The sequence below is a fragment of the Passer montanus genome, unplaced genomic scaffold, assembly GCF_014805655.1.
Source record: "Passer montanus isolate IOZ18808 unplaced genomic scaffold, ASM1480565v1 scaffold4, whole genome shotgun sequence".
NCBI lineage: Eukaryota > Metazoa > Chordata > Aves > Passeriformes > Passeridae > Passer > Passer montanus.
In genome coordinates this window covers 5407389-5422239 of record NW_024368818.1, presented here as the reverse complement: position 1 = coordinate 5422239, position 14851 = coordinate 5407389, and the positions used below count along the sequence as shown (strand labels likewise).

At 41.3% G+C, this 14851-nt stretch overlaps 1 protein-coding gene across 2 annotated transcripts; it reads right to left on the bottom strand.

The window, feature by feature from the left end:
- Positions 1–875: 875 nt before the first annotated feature.
- GJA3 (gap junction protein alpha 3) lies at positions 876–14308 on the bottom strand. 2 transcript variants are annotated; one of them, XM_039718725.1, is made up of 5 exons: positions 14066–14308; positions 12602–12700; positions 12303–12501; positions 6032–7540; positions 876–3152 (listed from the first exon to the last, which is right to left on the bottom strand). In XM_039718725.1, exons 4-5 carry the CDS (start codon positions 7521–7523, stop codon positions 3016–3018), a joined length of 1629 nt encoding a protein of 542 aa, XP_039574659.1. In that variant the 5' UTR covers positions 7524–7540; positions 12303–12501; positions 12602–12700; positions 14066–14308; the 3' UTR covers positions 876–3015. The 2 variants fall into 2 exon arrangements, with proteins under 2 accessions (XP_039574659.1, XP_039574660.1); XM_039718726.1 differs by lacking the exon at positions 12602–12700 and having other exon boundaries at positions 12314–12404; positions 14066–14075.
- Between the last annotated feature and the right edge of the window lie 543 nt (positions 14309–14851).

Here is a 14851-nt window from a genome sequence, read left to right as displayed (position 1 = left end):
TCACCGTAATCCCATGAGAGAAAAACACTCAGTACTACAGGGCAGAAAGTGTCTTGACCTGCCAGGTCCATGTAATAATAATGAAATGTGCTGCAGATAAAATAATGTTTTACAAAGCCTTCATACTTAACAGTTCTGGAAGACACACAGTCTTGCCTACATTGCTCCTTCCACAAGTAAAACTTCTCAGAAATCTGGCCCTGGCCTCTTCATGGGACTAGACAATGTTTAGACTGACTTGCCTTTAGCACATCGTACATTTTCAGTGCAGAACTGAGTTAGACTTCTGCATTCTAAACTGTGAACATTCCTATTAGGGGCAAATCAGCAAATTTAAAATGCAGTGGACACCCCACATTATCCCCAGCAAGGACACACTTACCCTGCACTAAAACCCTTCATGCATTTATAGGTAACAGTCTCATGGCACAGCAGCTAGATGGTTAAATCAAAGTTAGTGTGTCAGCACTGAGGGGAAAGGTGGGAGTCACTGCCAATGCCACACTACACGAGATGAACAGTGACTCCTGTGTCAAGGCAGGAGCCAAGGGTGAAGCCTGGATTTGGTGGAAGGCAGAAGCAAACCTCCCACTGATGTCAAGGTAGTCAGTATTTCACCTTTGCACATGCTCAAGTGGGTCTTGTTCTCACCTGTCTTCTGGACCACGAACTTCCTTTGAAGCCACTGGGAGCTCTGCAGGGAGACAGGGTTCAGCATCCAGTTTTCCAAGAGATGCAGTTCAGTGAGCACTTCACATGATGAAGGGAAGCAGCAGTGTAAGTGAATAAAGGGAGGGAGCTAACTCTTCTGTCACATTGGTATTTCAAAAGACCATCTACACAACCATGAAAATTTAATCTAGAAGAGACAATGCTGTGGTACAAAAAGTTTATTTAGTCACAATTTTGTAAACATATGAGGTAAATTAACATTTACATCAACTTGCTTCTTACAGAATTTAATATACAAGGCACTTCTCTGAAGACAGTACTGTTCGCTGGTTTTATTGTTACTACAAGTTCCTGATTGCCCAGAAAACTTGCTATGTTTTTTGTCAGATTCTATAATGTAAAAGACAAACATCTGGAAAGCAACAAGAAAGTTCTGAGTAAGCTTTCTTATGCTTTAGAACCCTTTAACTGTGAGAAACAGTGGCAATGCAAATAGCAATGTACTCTCCACCTTAAAATATGCTCACACATCTTGCATAACTCTTCAAGAACTGAAAACGCTAGAATTAGATTGGCATCTTACAGCAAACTGAAAATGCAAATCTACAATTTCTTTAATACATCAGTGGTTTTAGTTTATGCAAATACTCCCATTGCCTTTAATGGTCTTATTGGCAGAAGTTAAAATAACTTTCATGAAATTGTATTTGCAGGCTCAGAACCATATTTTTGCCTAGAAAGCAAAACATCTCATTTATTTTTTTTGTAAAATCTTCTACAGTGTAACAGTGCAGTGTTTATTCACAAGTATTTGTTTGGAATTTTAAACCAGGCTGTAAATTTAGCTCATAAAAGACATATGTCACACCTAATTTTTGTCATTGAAGCTCTAAACACACAGGAAAGCATATGAACAACAATGAACCTCAGTTGATTTGGCAATAATTGAATTCATGATGAAAAATAATTTTTTCCTTGGTGTGCTCCCTATATATCCAAGGCCCATATTTTAATTATACAGACAAAGCTGATACTATGCATCAGTGATCAGGTTAAATTTAATGGTACTGCCTTATGGCTGAAGAATTCCTGTGTTATAGTAAGACATTTCTCTCTCTTTTAACATATTGGCAGAGTCATTCTTTTACTTCTTATACAAATGTAAACTTAGAAAACAGTTTATTTCATCCAAATGTGCAATCTTAAACCAAAAACTGAATGTAAACTTCAGAAAATCAAAATTACAAGAGCACACTTTTCAGAAGAAGAATCAAAGCATAACATTTGGAATTAAAAAAAAAAAAAAACAACAACCCAGCCTGTTCAAATGGTGTTAGTGTCTGGATAAAACAAAAAGACCTGGGGGCTCAACACTCTGCTCCTGCAGACTGCTGTCACCCACATGAACTCAGTGGAATACAAGTTTGGAGCAGCTGAGGAGGTGGTCCCATAACTAACCAAAAAAGGACCTAAATAATGATTTGATTTTTAAAGCTTGCTTTTATGATTTTACTGATCCTACACTTATGTATTCATACCATAAAATAACCTTAAGAGCTGCATAATGTCAGACATTTAATTAGCTCTAAGTGCCTTGTTGAACAACAAATATACTGCAAAAAGAGTAGTACATCATACACCTGGTAACTTGTTCAAAGAGTATCTTTTCTCAGTTTCCATACTTCACCTCAGCACATTTTTTAACCTCAAGTAAGAGAGAGAACAAGTTTTCCCAAAATTATTCTACTCAAAGAGCAAAAATTAGTGTTGGTTTTGTTGGTTTTTTTTTCCAGTCTGCTTAACATCAGGCATGATTCTGTTCTGACTTCTGCTTTTGTGATAACTTACCTACAGATTTCATCTTAGCTGTGCACTTGAGGCCTTTCAAAATTGTGGCTTGAACAGCCACATGACTGGTTAAATCAGGACCTGCTACCAGTTCCCATGAAATTCTGTAATTAATTGACAGGAAAGAGTCAACAACTTAGAAATTAGGAGATAATTTTTGCCAATAGACTCTATTCTGCAAGTCAGTGGGTGTTCATACATATTTTCTAGAACTGCAGAATTCTACACAGAATTCAGCACTTGACTCACAGGATGCTGAATTCAGTGATCATTCATGAGTAAAGATTAAAGTCCTCAAAATCAGCCACACCAGTAAGATTTTTCTTTCAACAAATCCAAATCCAGATGTGACATGGCAACTACAAGCAGTTGTAAGCTCTAAGGAGGAGTTCTGCCCCAACAGTTACCTGCCTTAAATGAAGAAACAGTTACTGGAGTCCAAATGAAACTGTAGGCAATGAAGAGGCTTGACGCTGCATAGATACGTGATGGAACTTAAGCTGATCTTAAAAGCGCAACCTGTGAGCTGTAGCTTTGCTTTCTCAGACCAGGACTGCCTGGATGCAGAGGCTGCTCTCTCAGACTTCTCTTAGGGGTTGCAATAGAGTTACATTTCTCCCCCCGAGCTTCACCTAACAGGAAAAACCATCTTTTAGAGCTTTCCAGTAGTTACTCTGGCTGAAAATACCATATATTCCACAAAAGCATCTGAACTTTGTGCAGGTCTAACCACACACATTAACTTGAAAAGGTCAGCCTAGGTCTCAGTTGACCCTAAGCTAAATCTACCTCTCTTACTACTTTTTATATACAATATGGATGCAATCCTGCAGGACACACTCTGTGAGGATAGTACTAAAGTAAGGGCTGCAAGATGCAGAGCCCCATCAAACATCATCAGTTTTGCTCTCAGGAAGCGATATAAAAAAGCACACATTCCAGGTGGTCTGGTTTATATAAATACACTCCAGAAAGACTTTGACTTCACTCTTCAGAAGCATAGAACAAAGGAAAATGTAGTCTATAAACTCCAATGTACTAAAACACAGAGATGCATATATTGCATTATTTCAGCAATGTAGTTAACGGGCATTTATCAAAACTTACAAAACTGCTACTATAGATGCTAGTAAATCTTAAAATTTTTAATCCTAATCTCTGCCTTTGTTTACATCTAGGCAACTTCATCAACTTTAGTCTATGTTTAGCATAGTTGCATGGATTCAATAGAACGCAGAACTTGGCTTTTAGTTTTCTTGCAGAAAGGGTTTTTATGGCTTTAACACAGAAAATCCATGAGAGCATGGCTGAAGCTGAATACTTAATAATAAATATCTTTATTGTACTACTACACATCGACTTTTAATGCAGCAGCTGCCCTTAAGAGCCATGGCAGCAGAAGGACTTCTCCTCACCTGGTTCAACACAAGCAGGACAAGGAAGTCATGAGACAACATGCCCAAGGGTTGCAGAACAGTGCTGCTGATCATGAGAAGCTCTTTGTGACTACTCAGAAAGCAGCAAAAATGTTTAGTCTTGAGTGGTGGGAATATATTTTGACTCTTGAATAAAATAAGCACACTCAGGAAAACATTTAACAGCAGAAATAACTGGTAATGTTAACTACTTGCTACAGGTTGACTCTGCTTTGCCTGAGTAAGGACTGCACTGCCAGGCCAAACACTTTGAAGATGCAAAGGGTTATCCCAGTGTGTTTGATTGTTCTTTTCTAGTTACAGTACGTTCGGTTTATAGCAGCAACAGGACTGACTCCAAGCTTTAGTTCTTTTGCATTTTGGTTAGAACAGAAGCTAGGCTTAATTCTGTATTCCTTCTGTACTGAAACTCTCCTGAGCCTACTCAGGCACGCAGAATTCTAACACCTTGTTTAGGAGGGAATAAAGGACAGAGCCTGTTGAAAAGAAAGATGCACCTTAGAAAAAAAACCTTAGTACTTTCCTTCACCCATTTTTAAGGGACACACACATTTTTCAAAAGCAGGATTTCAATGTCTTTTCAAAGGCCCAAAATCTAAGGCTCCCAAAACCTCATGTGAACGTTAGTCTTGCTTGAATAAGGCCTGCAAGATACATTCCCAAATCTTGCTCCTTGTTAAATTGAATGGAAATTCTGAAAGCGACTTCAGTCGACTTCAGACCCTTCAGCCACCACATTGCCCAGATATTTTAGCCACTTTTTCTGCAATACAATATTATCTAAGTCTGTTTTCACTGACCTAAAGACACTACAGATTGATGTTAAAGGGTACACAACAGGAAATAATGTTGATTTGGGAATTTCACCATTAGTAAGTTCTTTTGCTTTTACATTTTCTTGTCAGATCAAAGATCAAACTAAAATTATTAAGTACACAGTCAAGTAACTTTAAACCTAAAAATTATTCTCAAAATGTTCAAATACTTAAAAATAAGCACTCAAATTTACTTCTAAAAAGCATTTTTCCAACAAACTTATGCTGATATCTATTAGTCTAAAATGCAGAGCTGTACTTTATCCTAATTGTTTGTCCACGGGCAATGTATGGAGCCACAGTGTATTGAAATCATAATCCTTGCTTTCTGAAGAGAAATTGTTCTGTGTAATAATTTCCGAAGTGTGGTTTGAATTCCTGTCCTCCTGTAAGCAATTTTACAAGTCAGCTAAAATTATAGTCAAACATGCTCAAACATATTTGCAGGCTTATAAACATGGTGTGATCATGGCTGGCAAACACTGGATAGAAGGTCAAACTGAACACTTCCTAAGAGGTCAAGAGTAAAATAAAAAAGTTATGGAAATAAGAACCTCAAAAATCTATTCCAGGGGTTCCCTAAACTTTGCCTGGCTGAGGACCGCATCGGTGACTTGCCATGAACACAAAGGCTTCATAAGGCATGTTATATGTAAGAAACTGAGTTACCTTTAATATGGCAAGTTGGTCCGTAGACACAACAGGTGCCAAGAGGCAATATACCACCCTGATGTTTGCCACAGGGCTACGTAAGATTTAAGAGGAAGAAAGTAAGTCATTGCATCTGCTCATGTAGAGTTTCTGGGAAAGAGCTGAAGTGAAGGCAAGGGCAAGAGGGAGATGACAGCCAGGTGCACGGGCACCAGGGATATTAACATCTTTCTCAGATGAAAGTCAGCCTCAGGGCGCTTGACCAGCTACCATCGCCACCTGTCATCTGTGCAGGCCTCCCCTACGGCTGCCCTTGAGGGATCTGCTGCGAACATGAAGGAAAGTGGGACTGGTCCCCTGGCCCACGTGCTGCGCTTCGGTCACCCCTGACCTATTAGAAAATGTTGATAATTTTCCCCACTACAACTCACAGAGTGCAAAAACAGCAAGCGTCTAAGTTTGAAGCCCAGGCCTCCTCACCCACGCCAGGCCTGGCCTCCCCAGGCAGCTCCCCTGCCCACTGCGCCTTGCACCACCTGCTCCCCGAGCAGGGGCCACCGCCTTACACGGCCAGGTCGTCCGACCGGGCTCTGCAGCTGCTCGACTTACTGGCCCTGCTCAGGCGCCGCGCGTCTACGAGCAGCGGTGGCTCGTGCATCTCCACCGTGGTGCAGGCCGCCGAGACGGGCCGTGCCCCCGACAGCTCCACCTCGCCCTCCACATCCCACTTGCTGCCGCTCGCCCCGCTCAGGCTGGCGCTGCTGCCGCTGTTGGCTGCGGCAATGGGCAGCACAGCCGGGGGTGGGAGTAGCTGCTCCAGTGGCTCTTCCTGCTCAGGAAGGGGATGCCGGACGCTGCTGGGGGTAGAGGAGCCTGCTGAGCTGGAGGAAACCTTCCCCTGGTGCTCAGCTGCCACGTTGGCCCAGTTCTGCTCGGATGTCCGGGCACGGCTGCTGCTGTTGAAGTAGTTGATGACGGCTGGCGTGGGCGTGGGGATGGGGGTCGGGATGGTGACGGGAGTGGAGATGGGCGTGGGAGTCACAGCACGGTGCCTCTCCTCAGGAACTTGGGGAGCAGCAGGATAGCTTGCCATGGACGTCGTGTTGGAGGGGGGCCGTGGTCTTGGAGCAGCTGTGGCATAGTACGATGCCATGGTCACTGGGGCCAGCAGCGGTGTGACAGCGCGGGTGTCAGGCAGAACGGGGGCCGGTGTGGCAGCCGTGACCACCACTGGTGGTGCTGGCGGAGGCAGGGAAACAGGTTTGGACTCCCCTGTTACCATAACTGGTGTCATTGTTGCGACAGGCATCTCTAGGATGTACTGACTTGTCATGCCCTGCTTAAGTTTCTTCCACCCCAAGTGATATATCTCAAGCATGTTCAGCAGCAGGGAGACTGAGGCCACCACCAACATGAAGATGATGAAGATTGTCTTCTCAGTGGGTCTCGAGATGAAGCAGTCCACAGTGTGTGGACAAGGTGAGCGGCTGCACTGGTAGACCGGCTTTAGCTCGAAGCCATATAGGAAGTACTGGCCCACAATGAAGCCCACCTCAAACAGTGTCTTGAATATGATATTGAAGACATAGGTACGGAGCAAGGCACCCCCCATACGGATTCTGCCACGTTCGTCACGGATTGGGAGCTTCTCCTTCCCCCTTTTGACAATAGATTGATCTTTGGCATTATTACTGCCTCCTCCACCACCGCTGCCAGATGCTGCTGCTACTTGGTAGTTGCCATCTTTGCTGCTTCCCTTCTTTTTCAGCTCCTCTTTCTCTTTCCTCTTCTCCTCCATGCGTACAATGTGCAGGACATGGCCCAGGTAGATGAGGGTCGGAGTGGAGACAAAAATGATCTGCAGCACCCAGAAGCGGATGTGAGAAATGGGGAAGGCTTTGTCATAGCAAACATTTTCGCAACCAGGTTGCTGAGTGTTGCACGTAAAGTCCGACTGCTCGTCTCCCCAGACCTCCTCAGCAGCAGCCCCCAGCACCAGGATCCTGAAGATAAACAGTACCGTCAGCCAAACCTTGCCAATAACCGTGGAGTGCTCCTGTGCATTCTCTAACAGTCTCCCCAGAAAGCTCCAGTCACCCATTGCTTCAGATTTCTAACCTACAACAAGAACATCAGAGCAATTAGAGCAATGTTAAAACACCTTGTAATTGCACAATGCTGGAGCAGAACAGATTGATCCTTGACAAATCATATTTCTTATCTTGCTTCTGCAGAATACTGCACACATACTTTAAGAACCCTGGGACCACGCAACCATGGGCTTTGGTAAGCACAGAAGGGAGATGTTTAAAATGCTCTCACAGAGCCCATACAGGCCTATACACAACTGGCAAGAAGGATTTGTAAGTTAGATTTTCTACAAAATTTAAACGTTTTTAAAAGCATTATTTCTGTTTCCTTTGTCTGAGATGGCTCTATCTGCTCCTGCTTTTATTTAGAAAAGATCAAGTAGAAATCAGATCAATTAAACAGAATAATGCTACTATTAATGCACATACACTTGTATCCAGAACGTGATGCAAAGTTTGCCTAACTCTAATAATTTTATTGTTATCAGAACATATTTACTCCAGCAATTAGAAAGTTAGTAATAGGTCTTTGCTATTTTCAAACTGTACAAACAGAGAAAAATAATTACTCAAAACCTATGGAATTTACAGTTGAATTTTGGAATTTGTGTAACTCAACAAGCACATTCTCAAAGCCTAATCATGTTTAAATATGTTTATTTATTAAAAAATCCAGACATTTTAATAACTTGAAATATTGGGAAGAATGAGAAATTCTTTAAGGAATGGTGGAAAGGTTTCTCTGCTATTTCCCCTACTGTACTGGCAGTTTGCGTTACTGAATCATATCTACTGCAACATCATTAAAACAAAACAAAACAAAACAAAAAACCAAAACAAGAAACTCAAGGTCACTTCAGCAACTATAATACGGAGATTTTCTTGGAAAAAAACAGAATTACATCCTATGACCTTATTTCTGTGACAAACAACTGGCATATATTCTCAGCAGTTTCCACCAATTCATGCATGATGGGCCTCCCAAGTCCAGTTCTAGGCAGAGACACAATTGTTGATTTGGAAAGGCTTAAAGTGCAAGATTTTTTTTTAATATCAGATTCCTCACAAGCTTCCTCCAATTGAGAAAAAAGAGAAACCTCCTGGTATCACTCCTCTTATCCTTGGCCTGTTCCTAACTGGCTTATATATAAGAATACTGGAATATATATTATATATAAGTACAATTAATTTCCCTAATAAACTCACTTCTGTATTTTATATGTCAACCTTCAACTAAAAACAAAATTTAAAAATTTGCTTTCAGCTAACTTCAATACCTTCAGAAATACTTGTATCATAATTGTAATTCAGATTTAACAATTTGCATACCAAAAAAACCAACCCTATCAGAATAGTGATTGTCTTCTTGTTTAAAAATCTTAGAATATTATCATATATAACTTGATTACATCTTGCTATGCTTATAATTCTTATCCAAACACCTGTGTGTTTTACAATTCCTGAGAAAAAAAAAGTTGTTCATCGCTAGAGCTAGGAATTTACCACTAAAGAAGTGTACTATTCTCATCATTATATGAATGTAATTTCCAGCAATTATGTCACTGGTTTTCCAGAAGAAGCATTTCCAAAGTCTATCCTGAACTTCTTTCAGGTTTTTAGTTACGCAAGGAAAGAAATTAAATTTATTTAAGGTACTTTTTTATAATTTGATTTTACTGTGAAGCAACAAAATACCTATAACTGCAGAGCAGTATGCTTTCACACAAAAAGCAACAACACACCCATTAGTATTTTGCAGTTCTATAAATCCTGGTATACTAACTCATTTTTCATCACACAAAGTTAATTTAATAAAAATTCCCTCTAAAAATAAATCTTTGCTATTCTTCAAAAACGCATTCCTTTCAATACAAGTGAATTCTTCTTCCAATGTAACATGATAAACTACAAACGATGACACTAACAACAAAATACTGATTTTGTGTACATATGTTCCCTGAAACATTTTGTTTTAAATATATTCAGATTCCTTTTGAATAATGTATTTTTTCTCCTCTTAAAACAGTAGCCCAAAACTGAAAAAAATTTTTATAGTATTTTTATAGTCTTAATTTAATATGTTTATATTACTTTAAATTTTAACCATCCATCTTAATGTTATAATGTTTAAAATATTTTGGATGGTTAAGTAATTTTAATCTTGACAAATAATAATTTTTACAACAGTAATGAATTAATTTTATACTTTTTTTTTCAATTCAAAATCATTTGAAGATATACCCAGTTTAGTTCCAGCTTTGAACAGAACTAAACTGTTGTTTGGGCATGTTATCATTATGAGTGGGAAAATGTAGGAAAAGCAAAATAAATAATGTGATATTTATTAAAGAAGCTTAGCATAAACCCAAGTTCAATATTTCCTTTCTCTGCTATTCTTTACATTATTTTGTGCCTCTCAGTTTGATAGTGCCTCACTCTTTATTTTCCACATTAAAGAAGCTTAGCATAAACCCAAGTTCAATATTTCCTTTTTCTGCTATTCTTTACATTATGTTGTGCCTTTCAGTTTGATACTCTCTGCTTCACTCTTCATTTTCCATGCAGATAAAACAAAATAGGCAGCTCAGGTAATGAGCAGGCACTGATGTCTACAATGAAAACAGGACATTTTGTGCTTCGGTGAGGATTTGTCTATTGATTAACAGAAAAACATTAAAAATTTTTAGAACTTAAAGATGGCAAATAATAAATCCATCTAACTTAACCATTCTCCAATCACTAATACTACTCAAGATTTTTTTCTTCTTTTTACTACAGGTCAGCCCAGATTGAGAATTCAGGACACCAAAGACATGACACAACACACTTTTCTCAGAGGATACACATAAAGAAGCTATTTTAGTGCTTCCATTAGCCTAAATATTTATTTCTGTGTATTAGAGTGTGCAAATTCATCCTGCACACCAAGAGAAAGTGTTTAAGCTGTGAGCAGATACTTCACAGCACCTCAACTGCACAGAGGTGAAAAACCTCAGTGTTCATCTTAGAATGAATTGCAGCAACTGTTGCCTTCACCACAAATGTGTCTTGTCTATAGTACATAAATACTGGAAAGACATTTTTTCCAAGGGCAATGCAAAGTTACACATCTCCACTGGCTGGAGAGTCCCCAGAAATCCAGGTCCTGCATCTTTCTCCACTGTCAATACATTCTTCAGTAAGCAATTCTTAAGGCAAATGTAACTCATCCAAAAATCACATCAACAACTGCAAAGGGTTACCTTGATACATAACATTATTAAATTACATTAAACGAAAACAGAAGTTTCACAACGCTTAGAGAATATGTGATTTTTCCCTACTGAGTTCAAGAACCTATGTCTAAATTTAAATGGCTACAACTCAGTATTTTAGCTGAGAATATCCCAAGCTTGCTCTTGCAGTATTACATAAAATTCAACTGTATAGTATTACTTTCCGTGTTACAGAGACAGGCAACTCTTAAGACCTAATCTTCAATATGGATTGTGAAAGAAGACATTTTTTCTTTTTGTGCTTGGAAAAAAATGCAGATTACGAAAGGAAACAACTTTATCTGCATTTCATTATGTCCATGAAAACCCACAAGGGAATGACAGAGAATCTGTCTTAGAAAACAATCTAATTCAACAGTATGAAAAGTAAGGACTTCATGAACCTTCGTATCATTTAACAAGAACCAGGAGTCTTGTATTATTTGGTGTTTTTCGTTGTATTGTATTTCTTGTTTTAGAAAATCATTCCTTTGAGACCACACTGAAAAATGGACATTCATAAAAACCAGCATAGCATTTAAGAATCAACGCCGTGTTATTAATTACTAGTTTAGTACATGCACAAACACACTTTGCATGTAACAAAGAGAACAATCAAGCGAGAATAAATTTTAGAAGCTACAATGTTATATCTATCCCTCTGCAGGAGAAGAATAATTTGTGACATCGACAAACTTTCCAGTTATTTTTATTTCTGATGGTGTCACTGAAGAGGTTCATCACTTTGTGCACTAGGTGTGCAAAATTTGACATTTTATTATTTATAAATTTACTCAAACATGCACATGTTTATGTATTTGTACACACATATGAACACAAATAAGTACACAGCTGTACTACACACATTACCAGATTATGACACTTGATGAATTTATGATTTCATTACATTGGTATATCCCAAAAATGTACCATAACAAATATTTAGATACTTAATAGATATCCTTGCCTGAAGACAATTTCTTAAATTCAGCCCACATTTCCTTTAATTTCGCATGACAGTCTAAAAACTTGGGGTTTAGATTTTTTCTTCAAAATTACATCTATTTTATAAAGCAGTATGACCAAAAAAAAAAAGAAAAAGAAAAAGAAAAAAGCTGTTAAAGCAACCTGCAATATTTACTTTATTTTTACACCAATCAGGAATCTCCACCACTACCAGGTTCTTAACTCTGCTAATTTAAATGAGACAAAAGCAGTCATCCTGCAGAAAATCTGCAGCAACACCATGTAGTTCCAGACAAACTGGCATATGTGCAGGGACAGAATGAGCTACTATAATTTCCAGTGAAACTGAATGGCATTAGGCCATGTACATATATATGAAACACAATGGTGAGTGTTTCATAAATCACAATAGAGGTTTCACAGTTCATTTTATAAACTTGTTTAAATGAGGATTTGAAAAATACCTTTCCTCATGCTCCCAGTGTCATACTTTCAGACACATCTATCACCACTCTCATTGTATTTTAAACACTTGTTAAAAATTAATTCCTTAACTGATCTTGTTATTACCTTGAACTTACTTTACTGCTATGGAGCCTCCTCCTTAAATCCCAGGCAAAACTGCTTTAGACTTCTTCTTGACTCCACTTGACCTCTGAGTGAAAGTTTGGCCTGAGTAAAGGAAAAGCGCGAGGAGTGCAGGGCTGAACCCAGGAGGAGAGCAACACCCCACCTGTTAAACTCCCTCTTCCCTGCCCTGGTTCATTATCTGAAGGAGAAAAACAGGAACAAAAAGCAAACCCTTGTCTCCCCCAGAATACTCAAATGCCATCTTAGAGCTCTACATGGGAAGGAAAAGAGTGACTTACCAGCAAAGCTGAAAGGTGTGAAGGGTGTGGAACTACCAGGGGACTGCGGAACAGCCGTGGAGCATGAGGGCAGCAGTCCTACATCCCGAGTGAGTGAAGCTTGAATGAGACAGAGCTGTCAGGTGCCCACATGCCATCAGCCACACAGATCTAAAAACTGCGCCGTGAGGAGTGTCCCGCCCCCCGCCCCAGATATACAAAGGAAAGATGAGCCTTTCTGGCATCCAAAGACTCAAGACCCTTTTTCACTGCAGAGAAGCAGGGACTCCAACTTTTGAGTATCTGTCTGAGAGGACTTCAGGCAAGTTAAAGTAACTAGAAGGGAGACCCTGTTCAAACTCCTCAAAGTACACTTTTATACTGTGGAAACAATTTAATTTTTTTCTAGTTTAATTCCAAAATGTTCCAGTAGGTTTCTCTCATTTCCCTTTAAATAAAAGAAGTAAATACCTCTAGTATCTCTGACTACTCAGTTCAATTAATTCTTTGTATCTATGTCAGGGTTTTAAAGACCTAACACACTTTCTAATAACATGCTAGGCTTATATGATTTCTTCAGTGAGTCAGCAATGAACCCAAATTTTTTTTGCCTACAGGAAAAAAAAGACACAAATGAAACAACTTTTTTGCTTATGACACTGGCAAATTTTTACTTCATCAAGCTTCATACCTTCCTAAGAATATTTATTCATCCCAATACTTTGCGTTGCTTGGGAGTCCTATGTGAACAAGTGAATAACTGGCATGCTTGGGTAACTCTTGGACCAAAGATGTGAACAGAGTGAGGTAACAGTCTGGTCCATGCAGGGAGGTCACCCGGCCGCTTTCCCCACTACGAGCAGAAAACGTTTGTATGGGCCAGATAACTCAGACCTCACCTCAAGGAACTCAGAAACCATCTCAGGTTATGCTCATGAACTCCATCATTCTGTGCAGCACCACTTAAAAGGTTTAAAGAAATTCTGCCTCTGCTTTATTTAAGACTTAAATTTACTCCAAGTGCTAAACTGGCTAGAAATGTACATCAGTGTTCACATGTTAGTGGCAAGTTTTAAGGAAGATATCACACGAGCCTATACAACCATCCTGGATATGAATATTTGTTGCTTTGTCCTCCACTGCATCTTCTGAGGTACTTGGTGAGGTGTGGACACTCGTCCCTGCCACACCAGCCTCTGTCACGGTCCCACCTGCGAGCGCCGCTGCCTGCAGACGGGTCCCTCGGTGTGGCAGGAACAGAGGGACGCTCGCGCCAGGGTCCCTCGGGAAGGCACTCGGAGCCGCAGGGCCCCTGCCACGACTCCTCCTCAGTAGGACGAGCAGGCTCGGCCCCGCCCTGCCCTTCCCTGGCGCCCATCCCACGGCCGGGGGACACGGCGAGCGGGCAGAGGCCCGGGCAGGCTCCCGCCCCCAGCGTGCCCGCGGACCGGGGCCGGCGGCGCAGCCCGGGGCCGCTCTACTTACGCTTGCCGGGAGGAAGGCTTTGGAAAGCAGCACGGGCGCGACTCCTTCGGAAGAGTGCGGGCGGAGATGGCGCACAGGTCGTTTAAGCGGGGGGAAGAGGCGCCCCCAAACTCGGCTGGGCTGAGGCAGAAGCGGCGGGGCGGGGCGGGCGGCGCCGGCAGCCCGTGCCCAGCGCCGAGCCCAGCGCCCTGCCTGCTGCTGCCCCGGGCACCCGGCCCTCCCTCCGCCCTCCCCTGCCCGCCTCCCGCCGCGGCTTCGCTCGGCGCGGCCCGGCAGCCCCTCTCCTCGCCCGGGGGGCTCCGAGCGGATTGTCTGCCGGGACTTTAAAATGCTTGTCGCTGTGCAGATGACCCATCCCACCGCCGCGGGATTTCCTGGGGAGTACAAGAGTTTATTTCCCGCTGAGGATAGAAGCGTGAGAAAGCCCTCCCCGCGCCCCGGCCCCGCCGGGGATGCGCCGCCCTCCGTCAGGTGTCAGCGATACCTGAGCAAAAGGGGGAAAAAAAACCCACCAAACCAACCCAACGACTTCTCCAAAACGAGAGTTCTGTCTCTGAGAGCAGATAAAGGTTGCAGGTGGTCCTGCATGAAGAGCCCCCCAAAGGGCTGCCAGCCCCTTTTTTTCTTTCCCTCAGACCCCTCCTCAGTCAGGATCAGCTGTCAAGCTGTTGTGTGCAGAACTTTTGGAAAAAGAAAACAACAACAACAACAAAAAACCCACAAAAAAACCCGCAAAACAGAGATCAGTTGTCACTGTTCTGAAAGTTATTATTTAAAAGTAGCTCT

Bases quoted from the DNA above. Each gene is read 5' to 3' on its own strand.
- GJA3 (XM_039718725.1), bottom strand. From the start codon at position 7,523: ATGGGTGACTGGAGCTTTCTGGGGAGACTGTTAGAGAATGCACAGGAG. The intron at 3,153-6,031 runs GTAAGTCGAGCA...TTTTCCTGTTAG, and splicing joins GCGGCGCCTGAGCAGGGCCA to GTGAAGCTCGGGGGGAGAAA.